Source organism: Cotesia typhae, unplaced genomic scaffold (genome assembly GCF_013202065.1).
Source record: "Cotesia typhae breed Kobodo isofemale line unplaced genomic scaffold, CoteBio_Ctyphae contig_22, whole genome shotgun sequence".
NCBI lineage: Eukaryota > Metazoa > Arthropoda > Insecta > Hymenoptera > Braconidae > Cotesia > Cotesia typhae.
Window position 1 is genome coordinate 1,269,583 of NW_027423728.1, and position 22,028 is coordinate 1,291,610.

Consider the following 22,028-nt stretch of genomic DNA (forward strand, 5'->3'; position numbering starts at 1 on the left):
AATTATATGAAATATTTTCATCGTTTCCGAGAAAATACTTTTTCAACACCATAATTGCACTCAGAGCTTCATTAATCGAAGGTAATATAAAAGCCTCCTCCTGTTCTTGTTCTTCTTCTTCTTTGCTTTCATCGGGTTGGTCGTTTTGAACTTGGCGTAAAATTTCTTCATCCGTCATTAGCGAACAAACAGCAACATTATCGTCTACTTCAATGAACTCTTGTACATCTTCCTCAGATAAAGATGGTATGAGAGCTTGTCCCAATTGTTGAAGTATAACGTCATTCGTTTCAATAAAATCATCCCTTTCATCAGGATTCTGCACAAAACCAGCATGTTTGAAACAGTTAGCAATAGTCCTTTGGGTAACATTTTTCCAAGCTTCTGATACCATCAAAATAGCATCAAGCAATGTGAGAGCATTTTGCTCATTTTTTTCGAAACTTTGGAGTAAATGCACAACGAGCAATTTCCTGTAATGTGTCTTAAGAGATTTAATAACTCCTTGGTCCATCGGCTGTAAGACGAAAGTTACGTTTGGTGGCAAAAATACGAGTTTTATAAATTTTAAATTATCAACTTTGCAGAGTGCGGGACAGTTGTCGACTATCAAAACAATTTTTCTTTGGTTGGCTTTTAGTTCAGCGTCCCAAGAGCGTAGCCACTTTTCAAAAATTTCAGACGTCATCCAAGATTTAGTATTATTCTCCTAGACTACAGGTAAAGAATTAACGTTTTTAAAACATCTCGGCTTTGTTGATTTTCCAATCACCAATAACTTTTTTTTGCTCGAGCCTGTCATGTTCGTAGCCACCATCACTGTTATTCTTGTCTTTGCCAATTTCCCACCAGTACATTTTTCACCTTTAAACTTTAGTGTTCTATCCGGAGTCATACTATAAAACAATCCTAACTCGTCTGCGTTGAAGATATCTTCCGGTTTGTAACCTTCACATAAAACAGGCCACTTTTGTGATAACCACTCTTCTTTTGTTCCACTTGGCACATCAGCCGCTTCACCACTAATTTTACCACTGACAATGTTATGACGATGCCTAAATCGTTGTATCCACGATGAAGAACCATTAAAAGTTTGTTTTCCTAGCTGTCGTGCGAAATCATTGGCTTTCTCCTGCAAAATAGGACCACTAATTGGCACGTTATTTGATCGCTGGTGCTTAAACCACGTTAATAATGCTTGGTCTATGTCTTCATGTCCAGTTGTCCTAGCGCGTTTAATCTTGACGTTGTTTTTTTCAAACAGAGATTTGATTTTGTCTCTATTTTTCCAAATTGTAGAGATTGTTGAATGTGAAACATTGCATTCTTTCGCAATATACTATTTGTTTCACCGTTTTCTAGTCGCCAAATTATGTGAGATTTTTCATTTATGTCGAAGACTTTCCGTTTTCTTTTTGACATTGTCAAAGAATTATTTTGCCAAAGAACGAAAGTGTTTTCTACAACTTGTAAGACCATTAACTAAAATGAAAATTGTGATCCTCATTAATTTAAAGCTGCAAAAGAATTTGATGACATCATAAGTATATTTACTGCAAAATGAATGAAAGTATTTGTCAGACGCTATAACCGATGCATTTTGCTATGAGTTTACTACTATGAGTACTGTGAATTCAGTTGCTATAAACATTTTGTCGCTATAAGCAATGTTGTTATAAGCAGTTTTCAGCTTGAGTGTTTTATATGTAATAGAGACGGGACTTGAAAATTTCGTCGTAATAACCGGCAGGTCGCTTTAAGCGAAGTCGCTGTAAACGGTTTTGACTGTATAACTAGCCTGAATTTCCAGATATAATATTGTTGAAAATCCCGAGCTGCGACGCAAGCGAACCGAGTACCGAGAACACCGTGATTTTGGCTGACAGAGTTGCCTCTAATAGAAATCCACGAGAACAACAAAAAGAGCCGAACTTAAGAGAAGAAATCGTCAAAAGTTCTCAGGTACAAAATAAAGTTTAACCTCGGTAAATTATTACGTCGTCCCCGGAAACTCTAGGCACAGGCCAGGTTCCGTCTTCCAATCACCCTACCTGATTAATTAATCAATTATTCGAATTTAATTAACATATCTAAATTGTAAGTCGAGGTTAAAAATTAATTAAAATAAAATTTGAACAAATAGAAATTTAGTAAGTAGAAAAATTTCAAAATTTAAAATTAAAAGAGGTTAAATTTAGAATTAATATTACTATAAAATTGGTCGAATAAATCTAAATTAAATTTACAATTCCGAAAATTTGATATTGACAAATTTAAGTCAAGCTGCGTCATTTATACAGGGTGATTCAGAATGACCTTCACAGCGGGAAACTGTAGATAGAGAAGTCGATTCTAAGAATAAAGTTCCTTAGTCGCTTTTCGATATTCTCAATAGTTTTTGAGTTATTCAAAATGTAAATTGACCAATCACAGACAAGCATTAGAAATTAAAAAAAAATAAAAAATAATAATAAATAAGTTAAGTAACACTGCCACAGCAGACTTCAAGTTAAATGATATTTATTTAATTTGAAAAGTTCGATTTCTCACAGAAAAAAAACAAAACATGCAATTACAATCTAGAACGTATTTGAATATTTTTTTTCTATCTTTTCCTTTTCATAGAAAACATTATTGACTTAAGATGATGCAATTATTAAAAATATAACTTCCGGAGAATTGACAAAATAAATTACGTATTTTTAAATATATAAACTTCAACCAAGAATAAAAAAAAAAATTTAACTAATAAAATTGTCTTACTGAAATAATAGCAATTTCAAACAGACAAAAATATAGATATAGACAATACATAAAATAATTATTGAAAAATCTCTGATTTTGCTTGCTCGGTCTCGCTCAGGACTTTGCTAAGCGCTTGATGTACGTCATAGCATATTTGCGAGCTTCTCAGCGAGACGGCCAGCGAGATGTCCGGCGAGACGGTTAGCGAGAGGTTCAGCGAGACGTCCTGCCAGACACCTAGCGAGACGGCCAGCGAGACGTCCTGCAAAACAGCTAGCGAGATGTCCGGCGAGACGTCCAGCGAAACGGTTAGCGAGATGTCCAGCGAGATATCCGTCCAGCTGGCCGTCTCGCTAGGTGTCTGGCAGGACGTCTCGCTGAACCTCTCGCTAACCGTCTCGCCGGACATCTCGCTGGCCGTCTCGCTGAGAAGCTCGCAAATATGCTATGACGTACATCAAGCGCTTAGCAAAGTCCTGAGCGAGACCGAGCAAGCAAAATCAGAGATTTTTCAATAATTATTTTATGTATTGTCTATATCTATATTTTTGTCTGTTTGAAATTGCTATTATTTCAGTAAGACAATTTTATTAGTTAAAATTTTTTTTTTATTCTTGGTTGAAGTTTATATATTTAAAAATTCGTAATTTATTTTGTCAATTCTCCGGAAGTTATATTTTTAATAATTGCATCATCTTAAGTCAATAATGTTTTCTGTGAAAAGGAAAAGATAAAAAAAAAATATTCAAATACGTTCTAGATTGTAATTGCATGTTTTGTTTTTTTTCTGTGAGAAATCGAACTTTTCAAATTAAATAAATATCATTTAACTTGAAGTCTGCTGTGGCAGTGTTACTTAACTTATTTATTATTCTTTTTTATTTTTTTTTAATTTCTAAAGCTTGTCTGTGATTGGTCAATTTACATTTTGAATAACTCAAAAACTATTGAGAATATCGAAAAGCGACTAAGGAACTTTATTCTTAGAATCGACTTCGCTATCTACAGTTTTCCGCTGTGAAGGTCATTCTAAATCACCCGTACAAGTGATATTCTGTCGATTAAATTTATTACAAAGTAGAAATTAAAATAAAACTGAAGGAAATTAAAATTAGAAATTTGTCCAAGTTAGATTAAAATTGACCAATAAAATCAACAAGTAAAAATAAATTAAAATTTAAAATCAAAATTAATAATTGAAATTTACTTTTCGAAAATTATCAAAAATTATAAAATAAAATTACCATAGACACAAATTCCTTAAGTTAGAATATTAAAATTGTTAAGTAGTAAATTAATTTATAAAACAAATTTTACATGAGTAAAATTATCAATGAAAGAAAATTGGTTCAATAAACTTCGATAAATAAATTTGTCAAATTCCAGTACGATGAGTTCAAAATTAATCAACATAAAATTTAGCCTTGGGAAATTTTTACCAAGTTGAAGACTAAGTCTCAAATCTTGACTGGAATTCAAAATAGACATAAGCCAATTATTCAGGCAGTTTGAATTCGAGGAAATTTTAATTTATCTAACATTTTGGTTGAATAAAACGCTACTGTGATATTATTAATTAAGCAACCAAAATTTAAATAAAATTATTTATCGAAGTCAAGCTAGGGACCGGAAAATTTGATTCCCAGGAAGTTGTGTTGTAAAAAGTATTTTGGATTTTAAAATGATTATAAATTAGAGTCAAGTGTGTATTAGATAAATTGTTTTATTGAGAATTGTGTGCGTGTGTGTGTGGAAAATATTTTACAGTATATACTCCTCGTTCACGGGCTGTCGAGGAGGTTAAGATTAGCAGGTTGTCGACTAGTGTCATGGTATCCTCCTCTGTCCTAGTATACTTCAGGTTCCTTAGTCCCGTAGTGAGGGTCCTGTGGACAGCGAAAGGGCTAAGGACAGAATGAACCTTGGGCAGGGGTCCGGGCGACCACCCAGGGTCATATCTAGAGTTTTAGAGCGTGAGGGTCCTGTGGACAGCGCGACTTAGGTAGAAACTGCGGTATAAACGCTCCTTATGAGGGTACCGTCAGGAATAGGCAACTATGATAGAAACTTCGATATAGATGCTCCATATGAGGGTATCGTAGGAATAGGAAATTTTGATAGAAACTGCGATATAGACGCTCCATATGAGGGTATCGTCAGGAATAAGTAACTTTTATAAGTATGAGTGTGTGTGTGAGCATTAAATTAAGATTTAATTATTGTCAGATTGTTAAAATAAATTGATAATTGATGACAATTTTAATTGTTTTTATTTATGTCAAATTTTATAATTTCTTTCAACCCTGTGATATCTCTCTTGCCTGGACCGGTTCTGGAAACCGTGATAAAAATTCCAGTGGCGCCCTTAATTATTAAATTCAAATAAAGGGGTGACCAAGGGACGGTTCAAACCCGTTACACGTGATATGGAGATTCGGATTTTAAAAGATGTACAACAACAAGCCTTTGCAAAAGAAGTAAAAGAATTACGAGAGTCTGGAACCCTTACCCAGTATACCATCAAATTAATAAAATTAACTCCAAAATTGGACGACCAACAAATTATGAGAGTAGGTGGACGATTATCTTCATCAGAATTACCCTATAACATAAAACATCCCATCATTTTACCAAAGAATAATTATGTTACCAACATAATTATTCGACATTATCATAATCTACATTTGCATACCGGAGCTCATCAAACATTATGTTTACTGCGACGTAAATATTGGATTATCGATGGAAGAAGTCAAGTTTTCAAGGTTTTGAAAGGATGCCTACAATGTTGAAAAACAAAACCTCCAACACCTAATTATCTTATGGGGGACTTACCAAGGCAACGAGTCACTCCCTCGCGCCCTTTCAGTCAAGTTGGAGTTGATTACTGTGGACCATTTCGACTGAAAGAAACAAAATGCTATAATAGAACAACCATAAAATCGTACGTTGCTGTATTTGTTTGCTTATCTATAAAGGCTGTCCATTTAGAATTAGTTACCGACCTGTCCTTTGAAGGTTTCATTGCAGTATTAAGACGCTTCATTTCACGACGCGGCTTATGCCAGGACATCTTTAGTGATAACGGAACTAACTTTGTAGGAGCAAACAAGATCGTGAAAGAATTAACCGCAAAACTTCATACTACTGATGCTCAAGATAAAATCAACTCCTACCTAACCAGCAAAGGAATTCAATGGCATTTTATACCACCACTGGCACCTCACGTAGGTGGCTTATAGGAAGCTGCAGTAAAAAGCTTCAAACGTCATTTGATGCAAGTCGCAGGACTAGACATGCTGTTTACCTATGAATAATTCAACACCCTAATAATCGAGATTGAAGCCATATTGAATTCGCGCCCTCTTACTCCCATTTCCTCTGACCTCAATGATCCCATAGTCCTTACACCGGGAAATTTCACCGATGTTCCTACTAATCGTTTCAATACATGAGAACATATCCAAAATGTCAAACAAGACTTTTGGAAACGTTGGAAACGTGAATACCTCACTGAAATAATTCAACGAACCAAATGGACCAAATCAGAACCCAATATCACCGTTGGGACAGTGGTCATTCTGAAGGAAGACAACCTACCCCCTTCACAATGGGACCTGGGACGAGTTATCGAGTGCTTACCAGGTGACGACGGTGTTGTTAGAACCGTCAGAGTGAAAACTGCGAAATCCTCATTTGCTCGTAATGTGAAAAAATTAGCTATTTTACCAATAACTCCTATTGAGCAGGAATAAAAAAAAAAAAAAAAAAAAAAGACAGAAAGACATTTAATAGAGACTTTAAGTGATTTTGAATTTTATTTTATTTTTATTTTCATAAGTATTGTATTGTTGTTCGGTTGACCCTCTCAACGGGGGGAGAATATTCAGTTATGTACTTTAGTTTTTTATAAGTTAAGAGAAAATTGTAATGTATTTTTAAGTTTACTCATGTTTTCTAAAATATTTCGACAGACTTTCACAAAGACGTTATAAAACTTAAAATTCAGAAATTTATGACAGTACAACTCAAGTAATTGCCATTGTAACATAATCCTTTTAATGACTGAGTCACCTTCGACACAAACGGACAAAATTTTACATACCATCTGTTTATCAGACGGTTACCAGACTATTTTCCAACTTAGCAAATCTTTCCACGCTTCGTTTAAACAACCCTGAGTTAAATAAATAATACCCTTTCCAGGATCCTCTCATCTAACAACAATTCTCCAACCCTACTTATTTTCAACCAACCAAAAGCCAAAATACCCTTCCCAAAATTGCACTCCCTGACTGACGATAGTTTGACGAAAAATCGAATAAGACAGTTACCAAAAAACCTTTGACCACGCTCGCCGAGCGCCCTTCTTACTGACAAACCTCTGACCAAGCTCCAGGGCATCTTATACCTGACCTTTACCGACTTATGTACCGATTAAGTGAATGTAAAGGAATCGTCAGTAATCAATAAAATAAACCACAAAACGAAATATTTGTGATCTTTTAATTAAAATCACAAAATTCTTGGCACGTTAATATCATATTAACCTAGAAGAAAACATCAATTTCATCTCAATCAATGTGGAGATTAGTGAATATTTAGAAATATTAATCATTTCAAAAAACTTTACACACTTACAGATAATTTAATAAACATTAATTTCTATTACTTCAAGAAACTTGTAGTGATTAATAAAATTAAAAAATTCTTTACGTCTGTAAAGTTGACATTAACTTGTCCAGCATTGACCATCAATATCGCCATTATTATTCACGTAACATAATTTGTCTGTGGTTCTAAGTGTACCTATTCCTTTTTTGTGCCTAATTAGAATTTTCTGATTTTGTTAGAGTTCGAGAAATTATTAAAATTATCCGTCGATGTTAAATTGTATTAATGCTAATCTGACAAATAAAAATTTTTTTTACACTTCCAAATACTTACTAATCACTGAATAATCATTAAATTCTAATGCTTCTGAGGATCAATAGAAATAGACAAATATTTGCATTTTTTACTTAGTAAACTTTTGTTTCATACACTCTTCTAGTGTATGAACGAATTTTGGAACAAATTGTTAAAAAACGGAGAAATTTGTAGTAATTTTTTTCTGCCCTCCAAGAGAAAAGTGACATCATTTGGGCCGCTGCACTAAACAAAGTTGCCGCTTTCCACCTTTGTTGGACAAAAAAATAGTATACAGCCCTTGGAAAGTAAAAAAAAAAAAAAGAAAACCTCAGATCACATATTTGTCGACCTCAGCTTCGCCTTGGCCAACAAATTGAATTCGGCCTATTCCAAAAAACGAATTTAGACGTATGAAAAAGCAATTCATAACTTATTAAAAAATTAGCTTTTGATCTTTACAAGTGCATTAGTGTCCGAACAACCTTAAACTAAATACACGGCGAGTTTTTAAAAATGCGGGATTCCATGTACAGTGATTTTTTAAGATTCGGGATCGAATAACTTTGACGGAAACTGTTCAAGAAGGTGGTTATTATTAAATAAGGCGATGTGATTAGGTACCCGGGATAAACATGTCTTTGAAGCATATTTTTGTTTATTTTTTTTTGTAATTACCATGAAAGAAGTTCAGTGAGCTAGCTATGTTTGTTTTGATATTGTTAAGTGTTTATAGTGTTTATCGATTGATTTGTTAATTAATTATTTATTATTTTAACAGCACCTTCCTCCACCCTCTCTAACCCTACGATAAACTCTCAGCTCTGGACCGGTTCCAGGAACCGTGATAGTAAACCTGGTGGTGCTCTTTTAATAAATTTAGTTGTTGTTCATTTTGTATTTTGTAGTTTAATTATTAATTAATTAGGGACCAATTGTCCAACTATGAAAGCTGTTACATATTGTAAGGCAAATTGCTATTAGATATGTTCGGTAAATTATAAAAACTGTTTCGTAATTTTCCTGAATTGAGTTGAAATCCCTGGTTAAAAAAGAGAATTAAAAATAATTAAAAATTGAATGCATCCTTTTAAATTCTCCTTGGAGAATTAAATAGGATTAAAGAGACTTCGGGATTATGAATTTTTTATTCAATCATCCGTGGAGAATCAAATAGGATTAAAAAGCATTTCAAATGTAAGAGACATTCAATAATTTTGAATTCTCCGCGGAAAATTAAATAATATTAGAAAGAATTCACATTCAGAAATTTTCTGTACTTTCGAATTCTTCGCCAAGAATTGAATAGTATTAGAAATAATTCGTATTTGGAAATTTTTAATACTTTTTAATTCTCCGCAGAGAAATGAATAGAATTAAAAAGAATTCAGCATTATAAGCTTTTTAATCTTTCCAATCCTCCTTGAAGAATTAAAGAGCATTTAAAAGGATTCAAAGTAACCCTGTTTAAAAATATTGATTGAAAAGAATTAAAAATTATGAAATCCGAATTCTTTTCAATAATTTCAATTTTTTTTGTTTGTATATATTAGGGTGGCTCAAAAAAATCAACTATTTTTTTTTTTACAATTAATACGGAAAAATGGGTTACTAGGCACCTTAAAAAAATTCTCACCAAATATGAACTCTTAATTTTAATAGGAAGATCCTCCGCGTCGCAGTTTTTCATTTTTTTCTCAGTACAATAGAAAAAAATTCATTCATCATCATTAATTGGTCGTACAGAAAAAATTTTTTTAAGAATTTTATAGGAAATTTAATGCTCTACAAAAAAGGTATCTTATGTTTTTTCCGTAAACCTCACCATTTTACTAATATTGAAGATTTAAGATTGATTATTTTAAGTCAAATGTCACTTTTGTTTATGAATTTTATAACTCGACAAGAAATGGCTATTATTGAAAGGCAATAGAAATTTTTGTAGCAAATTAACTGCTCTATAAAAATGGTATCTTATGTTTTGGCGAATAAATTAATCGTTCAAAAGATATTCATCATCAAACTTTCATGTATATCGATTTTAAGAGTTTTTGATTAAATAATCGAAAAATTTCAATTTAATCTATCAGTTTTGAGAAAATTTCATTTTTGTCTTTAATGTAAGTATTATTTGAATTTTGTTTTCAAAATTTTTATTCAATAATTCCAAACTTTTTATTTTTCATCTTTAGAAATCACGATCATGTTGTTTTTTTATAACGTCTTCAAAACGTCTTAAAAATTTTTCCACTACAGCTGTATATTGTTCTTGGGAAAATTTCTTCTGTAGAGAATTTTTGTTTTGTATTCTATTTACTCTGTTTCCCTTGTGAACTAGCGCCACCTACATTTTTCTTTATAGTTATATTGTTTTTATTTGTTTACATTTTCTACAGCATTTCTAGTGTTTCCACAAGTTATGATCTTGTATATGTGATAAAACGATTAAATATTTACAAATTTTGCGGTCACTACATAAATTTATATATTTATCGAAAATATGGATAAGGAAATTCATTTGATCGGAAAACCCATGCAAAAAATTTCAGAACGTAAGTTGCCAACAGTGAAAGAGGTTATGAGTGTTTTTTTTTATCAGCTCAAAGTGTTAAAATGTTTTATCAAACAAAGTGCTAAAAATGCAACTGATCAAGTTATTGAACTATGGAAAAACAACCAGATTCCGACTAGTGGATCAACTAATGTAATACAAAAAATTCTTCGCTATCATAACCGATGGTTGAAATTGCAAAAATCTTTCGTGCGAAAAAATCATCAGCCCAAAACAAAATGTGTAATAATATTTCAGAATGAAATTAAAGCATTATTTGATATTGTAGATCATAAATCAATAAAACTGCTTGATAATGATATTCGTGAACTATATTCAAATCAAAAAAGTGATACCCGGAAAGAAATTCTATCAAATAACCCAAATAAATTAAACAGTACTATGAATACGATGGAAGTAGATGAAAGTCGTGAGTATTTACAACATTTAATTATTATAAATTTTAATCAGAATTGAAAATAAATTAAATTGATTATAAATTATGAATAATAAAGTACATTATTATTTTTGTATATTATTGTTTTTCTAATTAATTATATCATAAATGTCAATATGTTCGTAGATGATAAATAAAAAACTCTTTGTGTTCCTTATTTGATGTCAAAATGAATGAGTTCCATATTTTTGCTTCCATTAATTAAATAACAACGCTTATTTTAGATTTGAATCAACCCTCAACCAGCCATGAGATTGTTCGAAGTGAGGAATCAGAGTCATCTTCAACCCTTACATTAAGTCAAGCTACAAATTTCGGTTCAGATTTAGAGTATGTGCCTCAAATACCGACAACACGAGCAAAAATAAATATTCTAACTCCAGAGCTTATCTCTGCACTCGACAGAGCTAATGTTAGTAGTAGAAATGCGATGTTCATTATTGCTCCACCCTTGCAACCTTCACCTCACTCTGGAATCATTCTGTATTCAGAGTCAGAGTGAAATCATATTGAAACCAGTGTGGATCCAGAGTGGTTTTGTGCCTTTTTTCCAGAGTCAAATCACAGTGAATCCAGAGTGATCCCAAAGTGAATTCAGTGATCCCAGAGTGAATTCAGAGTAATCTCAGAGTGAATTCAGAGTAATCTCAGAGTGAATTCAAAATGAAACTTGAGTGTTTTCAGAATGTCTTGAAAATGTTTTCAACGTGGGTTTAGCGCTTTTCAGAGTAAATTCGAATAATTCTCAATTTTGTCCTTAGTATATTTATGATAACTTTAACACGAGTGTAGTGTATTGAGTTTTCGTAATTTACCTAATTATATTAACAGTTAGACGACAAATGGTTAATAAATTGATAATCATATAGCATTTTTCGACTACATAATTAACAACCATTTCATTCTACAAAATAAGAGATAACAAATTTTGTAATTTGAAAATACTTTCAATTAGTTAAAGGTCTATTTTTATCTTTATTATATTAAATTATGAAGTCAACAGGTGAATTTAGTATTATACATTATTAATTGGTTCCCAATTTAAAAATTTTTAAATGTTATGAATTTTTGTATGACTTAAAAGATTTTATTTTGAAAATACTAGAAATTCACATAGGGATCAGTTTGATTCCGGGAAAAAAATTATATATAATTCTACAAAACCATATATAATCTATATATGATTTCATATAATTTATATATAACTATATGTCTTTACATATGTTTGTTTTTAAGATTATATGTAATTATATAAAGTTATATATAATTGCAAATAACTTATATATAACTGTACGTCACTACATACATTCGTTTTTAAGATTATATAACTACATATAATTACATATAATTTATATATAACTATATGTCATTACATGTATTTGTTTTTAATATTTGATCGAGCTAAATTTTAAATTATTTTAATTTTAAATTATTAAAATTTAACCAATTAAATAATTGTCTTCGAATAAATTAATTTATTAATAGTTAATAAATCTTTCTATCAGTGTATATTGATAATTAATAATTTACAAACGAAATAAAAAATTTTGTTCATTACGCTTTGATCATGTATACGATTTGCATTACTTGCAGTTGTTAAAAACCCTGATATTCAAGTAATTCTCATCGGTAAACTGGTAAAGAATTAGTCTTTCAAGCGTCAGGTCCCAGGTTCGATTCCCGAGCGTAACAGTTGTTTTTTATTTGATTTCACTCTGGCTTTAGTCTGGGTTCACTCTGGTTCCACTTTAATTTAATTCTGAGTTTACTTTGATTTCACTCTGGCTTTAGTCTGGGTTCACTCTGGTTTCATGCTGGAAAATAGGCACAAAACCACTCTGGAACCATCATGATTCCATAACGTTTCCAGAATTTTTTCAGACTGATTTCAGAATGATTTGAAAGTCGCAAGGGCAGTTCTATCAAGTGTTGGTGTTAATGTAGAAGATACAACTCTTAGTTATCGAACAATTCAACGAACTGGCATACTCTTACGAAAAGACATTGCTATAGGACTAAAAGATAACTTCAAAGCTCATGATAAATATGTCGTGCATTGGGATGGGAAAATACTGAATGACATTTCTGAATCGAAATTTGTGGATCGATTACCGATTATTTTGACTGCTTTTGGTACTGAGCAGTTACTTGGAGTTCCAAAAATGAATAGTGGATCGGCAGAAAATCAAACAGCAACCATCTTGTCAACGTTAAATCAATGGGGTATTATTAGTTACATCAAGGCCATGTGTTTTGACACGACTGCGGTTAATACGGGTAACTAATCAATGATAAAATATTTAAAAGAAAATTTTATTTTCATCGTTCTAGTTGAATTGTTTTCATACATTAATTAAATTTTCGACACGTGCCCATTAGTTATAATTCTTTATTTATTTATAGATTTTAAATATGCGTTACAATTTTTATTAAATACAGAACTTAAAGTGTAATTATCTATTTTTACTATACAGGAATCCATCATGGTACATGTAAAGAAATTGAAAAGGCCTTAGGAAAAGAATTAATTTGGTTACCATGTCGCCATCATATTTATGAGATCATTTTAAGGAGTGCATTCGAAGTCTATTGGCCAGTATCATCCGGACCAAATGTTCCAATATTTGGCAGATTCAAAAAATTTTGGGACACATTCGATAAAACGAAGTATAAATCTGGTGTTGAAGATAGTATTGTTGCTAATATTATTACGAATGAAAAAAATAATCTATCTTCATTTATTAAGCGATACTTACAGGTATTATTTAAATACAATTTTAAGTGTAGAGGATAATTTTTGATTTTTTACGAATAATTGATTACTTTTGGTAGTTATCGCAACCCCGAGATGACTATAAAGAAATATTGGAATTGTCATTAATTTTTCTGGGAGAAATGCCACGAGAGCAAGTTTTCTTCAAGCGTCCTGGTGCAGTTCATCATGCAAGATGGATGGCAAAGGCAATTTATTGCCTAAAAATGTTTATTTTTAGAGATGAATTTGACCTTTCTAAGAAAGAATTGGATGGTCTTCGACAATTTTGTATTTTCATAGTTATGGTGTATGTAAAAGCTTGGTTTTTATCAACTTCTGCGACTTCTGCTGCTAATTACGACTTAGAGTTTATGAAAAATTTAATTGAGTACAGTAAAATTAATTCTTTAATTTCCTTGGCTACATGTGAAAAAATGATTTCACATTTATGGTACTTAAGTGATGAACTTGCTATTTTATCACTTTTTGATGATACCGTTTCATTAAACATAAAGAAGAATATTGTCGAAGCTGTTAAGACTCGCGAAGGTACAGATTCTAAAGCAAGAAGATTTATTATTGATAGAAAAATTTACATTTAATTCTGCAAAAAAATATAAGTGACTTTGTTTCTAAGAAGTCATTAAAACTTTTTGAGATCTTTGATCTGCCGTATGATTTTCTTGACAAAAATATTGATTTATGGTCTACTGATGAGAGTTATAATGAAAATAAAGAATTTTTCGCACAATTGAAAGTTGTTAATGATGTGGCAGAGCGAGGTGTCGCATTAGTAAGTGAATATAACCAATGCTTAACGAAAGACGAAGAGCAATTTCAATTTTTATTGCAAGTTGTGAAAGAGCATCGAAAAAACTACCCTACTTGCAACAAAAAATTGTTTGAAAATAAATAGCTCAGTTGAAAATTGAAATAAAAAACTTTCTTATAACTAATTGGACATTTTTTCTCTAAAACTGAAATCATAATATATTTATAATGAAAACTTTGCTTTTTTATTGATAAATAATTAACTAAGCGATAAATAATGTACAATTTATTTTTTTAAATGTAGATAAAAATACTTACACACAAAAAAAGCTTGAAAAACATTTTGAAGTTTCTCAGTTGATGAAAAAAATTTTTTTCGTGTAAATTTTCTCAAAACTGATAGATTAAATTGAAATTTTTCGATTATTTAATCAAAAACTCTTAAAATCGATATACATGAAAGTTTGATGATGAATATCTTTTGAACGATTAATTTATTCGCCAAAACATAAGATACCATTTTTATAGAGCAGTTAATTTGCTACAAAAATTTCTATTGCCCATTCAATAATAGCCATTTCTTGTCGAGTTATAAAATTCATAAACAAAAGTGACATTTGACTTAAAATAATCAATCTTAAATCTTCAATATTAGTAAAATGGTGAGGTTTACGGAAAAAACATAAGATACCTTTTTTGTAGAGCATTAAATTTCCTATAAAATTCTTAAAAAAATTTTTTCTGTACGACCAATTAATGATGATGAATGAATTTTTTTCTATTGTACTGAGAAAAAAATGAAAAACTGCGACGCGGAGGATCTTCCTATTAAAATTAAGAGTTCATATTTGGTGAGAATTTTTTTAAGGTGCCTAGTAACCCATTTTTCCGTATTAATTGTAAAAAAAAAAATAGTTGATTTTTTTGACCCACCCTAGTATATATAGATATACAGTTTGCATAAAGTGATCGCTTCTCAATTCTTTTCAATCAGTATTTCTCACCAGGAAAAGACTTTCATAATTATTTAAAGAGAAATCAATAGTATTAAGAAGAATTCATACTTCAAAATTATCAATACTTCTTTATTCTCCATAAAGAATGAAAAGGAATTTAGTATTATAAGCTTTCTATTCTGTTCAATCCTTCACAGAGAATTAAATAATATTAAGAAGAATTCATTATTAGAAAATTTCAATCCTTTTTGATTCTCTGCAGAAAATTAAATAGAATCAAGGAGAAATCAAATTATTTTGATTTTAACATTTTTTTTTGAAATTTTTAAAGGAGGTGAAGGAAGGATAAGGTTTCATATCAAATTCACATTCATTCCTCTTAAGTGTAACGCTTGCCTTAAAATTAAGTTTAGAAAAACACCTATTGCTCCAACCGAGATTCGAACCGTAAACCTAATGCAGGCGAAACTATAATCGAACCGCAACGCTGTACGAACGTTGTAGAAACTATTATGTCATGAGTTTCATTAACCACATGTACTATTTAGAATTAAAAATAATAAGTAAGTATTAAATTTTTTCGAAGTCTAATTCATTCTCTTGTATTCTCTTCAAGACGAAATTGTAACATCATTTTAGAATTAAAATAGATAAATAAGGATTAAGCTTTTTTGAATCCTCTTTCATTCTTTCGAATTTTCAGTGATATCAAAATTACAACATCATTTTAGAATTGAATAGGATAAGTTGGGATTGAATTTTTTTGAATTCTCTTTAATCCTTATGTATTCTTCGCAAGGACAGTGATTACAACATGAATTTAGTATTAAAAAGGATAAGTTAGTATTAAATGATTTAAAATTCTAATTCACTCTCTTGTATTCTCTTTAAGAACCAAATTGGGACATCATTTTAGAATTAAAAAGGATTAAGCTTTTTTTAATCCTCTTTTACTCTCGAATTCTCCACGAGGTAAAAGTTGCAATATTTTTTTGAATTAGACACGATAAGGTGATAATAAAAATCTCTTTTAATTCTCTTTAATCTTTATGAATTCTTCGCGAAAGAAATTACAACATGAATTTAGAATTAAAAAGGATAAGTTAGCATTAAATTCTTTCGAATTCTAATTTGTTTTCTTGTATTTTCTTCAAGGGGAAGGAGCGAAATTGTAATATAATTTTAGAATTAAGAAGGATAAATAAGGATTGAGCTTTTTTTAATCCTTTTTTATTCTCTCGAATTTTCCGTAAGATAAAAACTACAACATTATTTTAGAATTGGCAAAAATACATTGGTATTAAATTTTTCTGAATTCTCTTTAATCCTGATGACTTTTCTGTGATAACAGAAATGATAACATAATCTTACAATTGCAAAGGATAAATAAGTATTAATCATTGTTAAATCCTCTTCCATTTTTTTTAATTCTCTTCGATGACGGAAATTGCAACATTATTTTAGAATTAATGAGGATAAGATATTATTGAACTTTTTTTAATCCTCTTTTATTCTTTCGAATTCTTCGCGAGAAAAGATGTTACAACATTATAATAGAATTACAAAAAATTAGGAAAACGGTCGACCCTGACGGCCACCCCTGCAACTTCCCGCTACTTTCGTAATGAAGCGCTCGATATTGCACTTATTATGTTTTTGAGCTCTTCGAGCTCAAAAATCTAATTTTCATGTAGTTTTGGGCTCTCCGAGCTCAAAAGTTTGACAGGAGTCTAATAAATCACTATTTTTGGAATTTTCAAATCGCAATAACTTTCGAATGGATCAACCGATTTTCATGCGGTTGGCAGCATTCGACGCAGTTTTATCATCCTCATGAGTTATTTTCAGGCTTTAATTGATTTTGACTGGACTGGCGGCGATCGACGTAGTTTTTTTATGTTAAGGGCTGATTAGTTTTTGAAATTGATCGGTAAAGCCGTTTAAAAGTTATTAAAGAAAATACACTTTTCAAAAAATTTTTTACTTCCCGCTAAGAAAATTAAAAATTTTTGAAAAATCGGCAAGTTATTGGTTTCACCCCGTTTTTCGAAAATCGAGTTCTCATCAGATCTTGACGTTTTGAGGTTCTAGGAAGCTTCCCTGACTATTCCCGCGATGATGTCCGTATGTCTGTATCATGTGTATATATATATATATATATATATTAGGGTGTCCCTTATATGGCAAAAAAAAAATTTTTTTAGAATTTCGAAACGCATACCCTCCAATTTTTTTATAAATGCTAAAATGTACTTAAATATGAAATTTCATATCTGTAGCATGATTGCAACCCGTGCCGACCGAGCTCTAAAGTTTAATAAAAAACGGTGTTTTGGTCTGACATTTTGGTTTGATCCAAAACTAATTAAAATGCAACAAATAAAGTAAATATGAGTAAAACTAAAAAAATATCAATACAAACTTTTATTTAAATACAAATTATAATAATAATTAATTAGGGTAACTTCTCTTTAGTGTAGTTTTTTTACAGTCTGGATACAGATTTCTATGTTCCTGAACACAACGCAACAAAAACTGTTTTTGCTCTTCTTCAGCTGTGATAAGACCATTAAAATCTTGCATTAATTTAACAGCTCTTTCAGCAGTGTCATTTACGACCTTCAAACGACTTAATCGCCTTCTAGCTTCCAAAAAAGCAAGATTGTCACCCCACGAAGATACGTCTTCCCGAAGAAAACTGTCGTCGATCTGTAGTCGAGATAGAAATCGTTTGCTTCTTTGAGTCACAAAATCATTCAGCGTCATATCTGAAATAAAGAAAAAACCATTAAAATAAGCAAAAACTAAACCACAAAACTTTGAAAAAGAAACATGAAAATATTAAGTACTTACCAAACAAATTTTGCGTAATATCTTCCTTCGATGGGACATAGCGTTTAGAGGAATCTGAACTTTCGTCTCTGTTTAAATTATTAATCATTTTTGTCTTGGTTTTGGTATCAACTTCTTCATCAAAGAGTGATAACATGACTGTTTCTTCACACAAATACCATAAATGATGAATAAACTTGCTTATGGATGCCTTGGAACTTGTCGCGTCTACTTTTTCATATTCTTTTAGAGCTTTCAAAAAGGACAAGTCTTGGTTAGGTGCTTTAACTGCCATTGTACATTCGAGCCAAGGTTTGGTATACAAGGTGACGATAAATAAACAAACATCTTGTAGAGCATTTTTGTCCTTTGCAGTAATTTTAAGTTGCGATTGAAGCAAACATATTTTTATAGAATAGATTGCTCTCGCCATCCATCGCGCTTGATGCAAAGCTCCGGGGGGCCTGAGTTTTAGTTTATTCTCTGTGTCTCCTCCTAAGAACACAACGCATAGTTCAACCAATTCGCGGTAATCGTCTCTAACAAAAGATTTTTCCAGTTCAGTCTTATAGAAAGTTAACAAAGATGTAATGTTTGTCTTAGCAATATGTGCTTCAACGAAATTTAGAGGTGACTCAATGTTATCAGTGTTAATATTTTTCCACTTGTAATATGTTTTACCTTTGTTTCAAAAACAGCTTTAAGGACCAACTCATAAACATGATGACGACAAGCAAAAAGCAGCAATTCCCTTTCTAAAGTCTGCTCCAAAATAGCACAAGCTCCACTGAAACGGCCAGTATTGGAAGCTGTTGTATCGCAGCACATTATCTGTACTTTGTCATGGAGGGTCCAGTCAAAGAGAGCAGTTGAAATGGCTTTAGCTTGATGTTTTCCAGAAGAACTCTCTAATTTCGGTACTGCAAGAAGCTGTTCTCTATCGTCAAATGAAGCAATAATTGGCAAGCGTTCTTCTTTTGAACTTCGTACATCCAATCCAGGTAATAGTTTTCCATCCCAATGAATTGTGACTACGTCAGGCAAATTATTCTGGAAGTCAGTTTTTATTGCTTCTGCCCTGGATTTTCTCGCTTGAGTACGAACTCGCTGAATCGAGGATTTGTTTATAGGGAAATCATCGCTGTTCAGACCAAGCGCTTCTACAACCGCATGGAGAATGTAAACTGAGTCCCTTATGCTTAATTGGCATCGATCTAAAGCTGCTACCAGTTTTGGAGTTATTAAACTTTTTGTGCCTCTTTTAAAACTTTTTTCAGGGCAAGGAATCTGAGTACTAAGTTCAGAGTTCGAAATCTGTTCCTCATCCGAATTCTCAAGACATTCCAAGTTATCTATCGAAGAAGTAGATGCAATAGCCAATAACTCTCTTTGTTTTACCTTTCTTTCCTCTTCTTCCAATCGTCTTTGCCTAACTCGTTCTTCTTTCTCCGCCAAATTTTTGTCGATTCCACCTAAGCATCCCGGTCGCCGGGCTCTCTCTGTTTCCTTAAGAAATCTTTGTCTTCCTCTTATAACAAGATTCGCACTTTCACTAACAGTCAGCTTGACTTCACGAATATTGTAAAATAAAACGGTAAGAACTTGTCGATTAGATGGTAATTTTGCACCATTTATCTGGTGGCTTGGCAGTCCGATAAGGAAAATATTTTGTTTATCACTTCGTAATTCCACAGACATTATCACAAAATAAACAACAACGCACTAAAAATGTTAGAAATCACTTATAAAATGACAATTGAAACTCGCAGTAACAGGTCGCCGCGCTACTCCGGCGCAACTTGTATGGACAAGTTAAAAACTCAAGTCGGCACGGGTTATCGTTTATAAATCGGGCTAATATTTATTTCTAGACTATATTAGGTCCATACGAAACTTTTTAGAAGGTATGCGTAAAAATATATTGAAGTTGAATTTTAAGGGACACCCTAATATATATATATAAAGATACCCAAAGTATACTTGTACGTATCTTCCTGCATATTGGACAATTTTGTATACTCTTGCAACCTTGAGGCTCAAGCGTAACAATAGCGATTTCGATACAAAATTAACAATTTTTTATTTTTTAAGCTGAAATTTTTTTCAATTCCAAAATTCCAAAACTTTTTTTTTTCCAAACCATCCCTGAACTATAACGAACAAAACAAAAAAAAATTTTGAAAATCGGTCCAGCCGTTTTTGAGTTTTAGCGAGACTAACGCACAGCAATTGATTTATATACATAGATGTGTATATATATATATATATATATATATATATATATGTGTGTGTGTGTGTGTGTGTGTGTGTGTGTGTGTGTGTGTGTGTGTGTGTGTGTGTGTGTGTGTGTGTGTGTGTGTGTGTGTGTGTGACTCGTTTATAACTTTTGAACGACTGAACCGATCGGAACGAACTAAACGGCGTTCTAAAGAGTTTCTTTAAACTAAGATTTCCTGAGAATTTGAACCGATTTGAACCCATAGATTTTAAGAAATCTTTAAAAATCTCCAAAAAAATAAGAGCAGTATGGTGCAACTTTGGCGCATCCCACTCCTTTGAGGTGGGGGGTAACGTGTGTGTATGTGTGAGTCCGCAGCGCTAGCAGTAGTAGTAGTAGTACTACTAGTAGTAGTAGTAGTAGTAACGGTAATATAAACTATTGCAAGGTCGTTGAGCTTGCAAATTCTTTTTACTCAAGGTCACTGACGTGGTTGCTTTTATAAGCGTGATGATGTTACATACATACAGTTATAACCGTTATAGAAATAATGCTGAATTTACAAATTCTTTTTTGCCAAGGTTATCAACGGGCTTGATTACAACTCTTTATACTTATCAAGTTTTTATATTTAAAGGTATACTTACCTTTTCATAATATGTATATTACTATTATATCATACTTATTTATTATATAAACTAATAATTAAATAAAAGATTTTAAAGGAGAGGCAATTATATCAAAATAAATAAAGATACAACTAAAATTTGCATTTTTGATATTTAATTTCACATAAAAAGAATAAGAGTACATAATTGATTATTAGCGATTATTGTGAATACAAAATTAAGAACATGATTGAATATTAGCTATTATGTCACTTACAAAATTATTGTTATATTTTTTTGGCTTTATTTTCATAAACGTATTGTAATATTCTTCGACGATCTCATCATTTCTGTCAAGTCTTCCGTCAAAGATAGATATAAATCTATCAAGTGAAGGATAAGTAGACATATAATGCAAAAACATGATACAGTATTGACCGCACACTTGAGAATTTTCTTTTTGCAACTGAATGTGGTTATATTTGAACTATTTACAGTTGTTTTTGAGGCGTTTAAGATGCTGCGGGATATACGGTGGGAGTCCATAGCTATCGAAGTACCATCCACAGCCATCTCTATCGACGTATATGGCGACCCAGTGCTGTCCTGGCTTATGGCATCCATCTGTGTTTATTACGAAGGCTGTAGGCTTAGTCCAGACTCTCGGGATCCTGTCTGCAGGATACACTCCAATCGCGTGGTATGGTATATACTGAATAGCTTTTAAGACCTGCACCGTGTTCATTACAAGCCTCACACCCCCAAGGACAAACGAGTGAAGGTTCGTAGCTATTTTCACTAGCTTCAGAATTTGCTTTCTTACTTAACCACTGTTTCAGTAAGTCAGCACAAGACAAAGCACACTGATTATAACCAAGACTCCGATTTCTTCGAGATTCCAAAACACTGTGTAAGGCACAGGTTAACCGTGGCTGATGCAGTGTAGATACTGAGGGACTGTCTTGCAAATCTTCAATATTTATAACTGGTCTGCAGAGTAGAGATTCCAAGTATGATTTTTGTGCCCTCCCTCTTGTATAAATTTTCATAGAATTTTGACAAAAAAAGCGTAACTGTGTATGCACGTATTTTACCATTGATTCCCCATCGTACCATTCAAGACCATGTTTTCGGGTTAAGGCGTTGTTTTCGAGCTGTCTTTCTTCGGATAGCAGGTTAAACGAGAATTCAGGAGCCAAAATCCAATGTGCAGTATCACCGTTAATT

At 31.9% G+C, this 22,028-nt stretch overlaps 1 protein-coding gene and 1 long non-coding RNA gene across 3 annotated transcripts in view; one reads left to right on the plus strand and one right to left on the minus strand.

Annotated features, from left to right (window-relative positions):
* LOC141524587 (uncharacterized) overlaps positions 1-22,028 on the minus strand; it is a 61,719-nt gene that overhangs the window by 3,476 nt on the left and 36,215 nt on the right. The gene's annotated exons all lie outside the window — the stretch shown is intronic.
* On the plus strand, positions 12,360-14,368 carry LOC141524049 (uncharacterized). 2 transcript variants are annotated; one of them, XM_074237693.1, is made up of 3 exons: positions 12,360-12,938; positions 13,136-13,419; positions 13,494-14,368. In XM_074237693.1, the coding sequence occupies exons 1-3, from the start codon at positions 12,824-12,826 to the stop codon at positions 14,016-14,018; spliced, it is 924 nt and encodes a 307-aa protein (XP_074093794.1). In that variant the 5' UTR covers positions 12,360-12,823; the 3' UTR covers positions 14,019-14,368. The 2 variants fall into 2 exon arrangements, with proteins under 2 accessions (XP_074093794.1, XP_074093795.1); XM_074237694.1 differs by having other exon boundaries at positions 12,361-12,884.

Coding starts and splice junctions, on each gene's coding strand:
- LOC141524049 (XM_074237693.1), top strand. CDS start 12,824: ATGAATAGTGGATCGGCAGAAAATCAAACAGCAACCATCTTGTCAACG. Junction 12,939..13,135: donor CACGACTGCGGTTAATACGG/GTAACTAATCAA, acceptor TTTACTATACAG/GAATCCATCATGGTACATGT. Junction 13,420..13,493: donor TTATTAAGCGATACTTACAG/GTATTATTTAAA, acceptor TACTTTTGGTAG/TTATCGCAACCCCGAGATGA.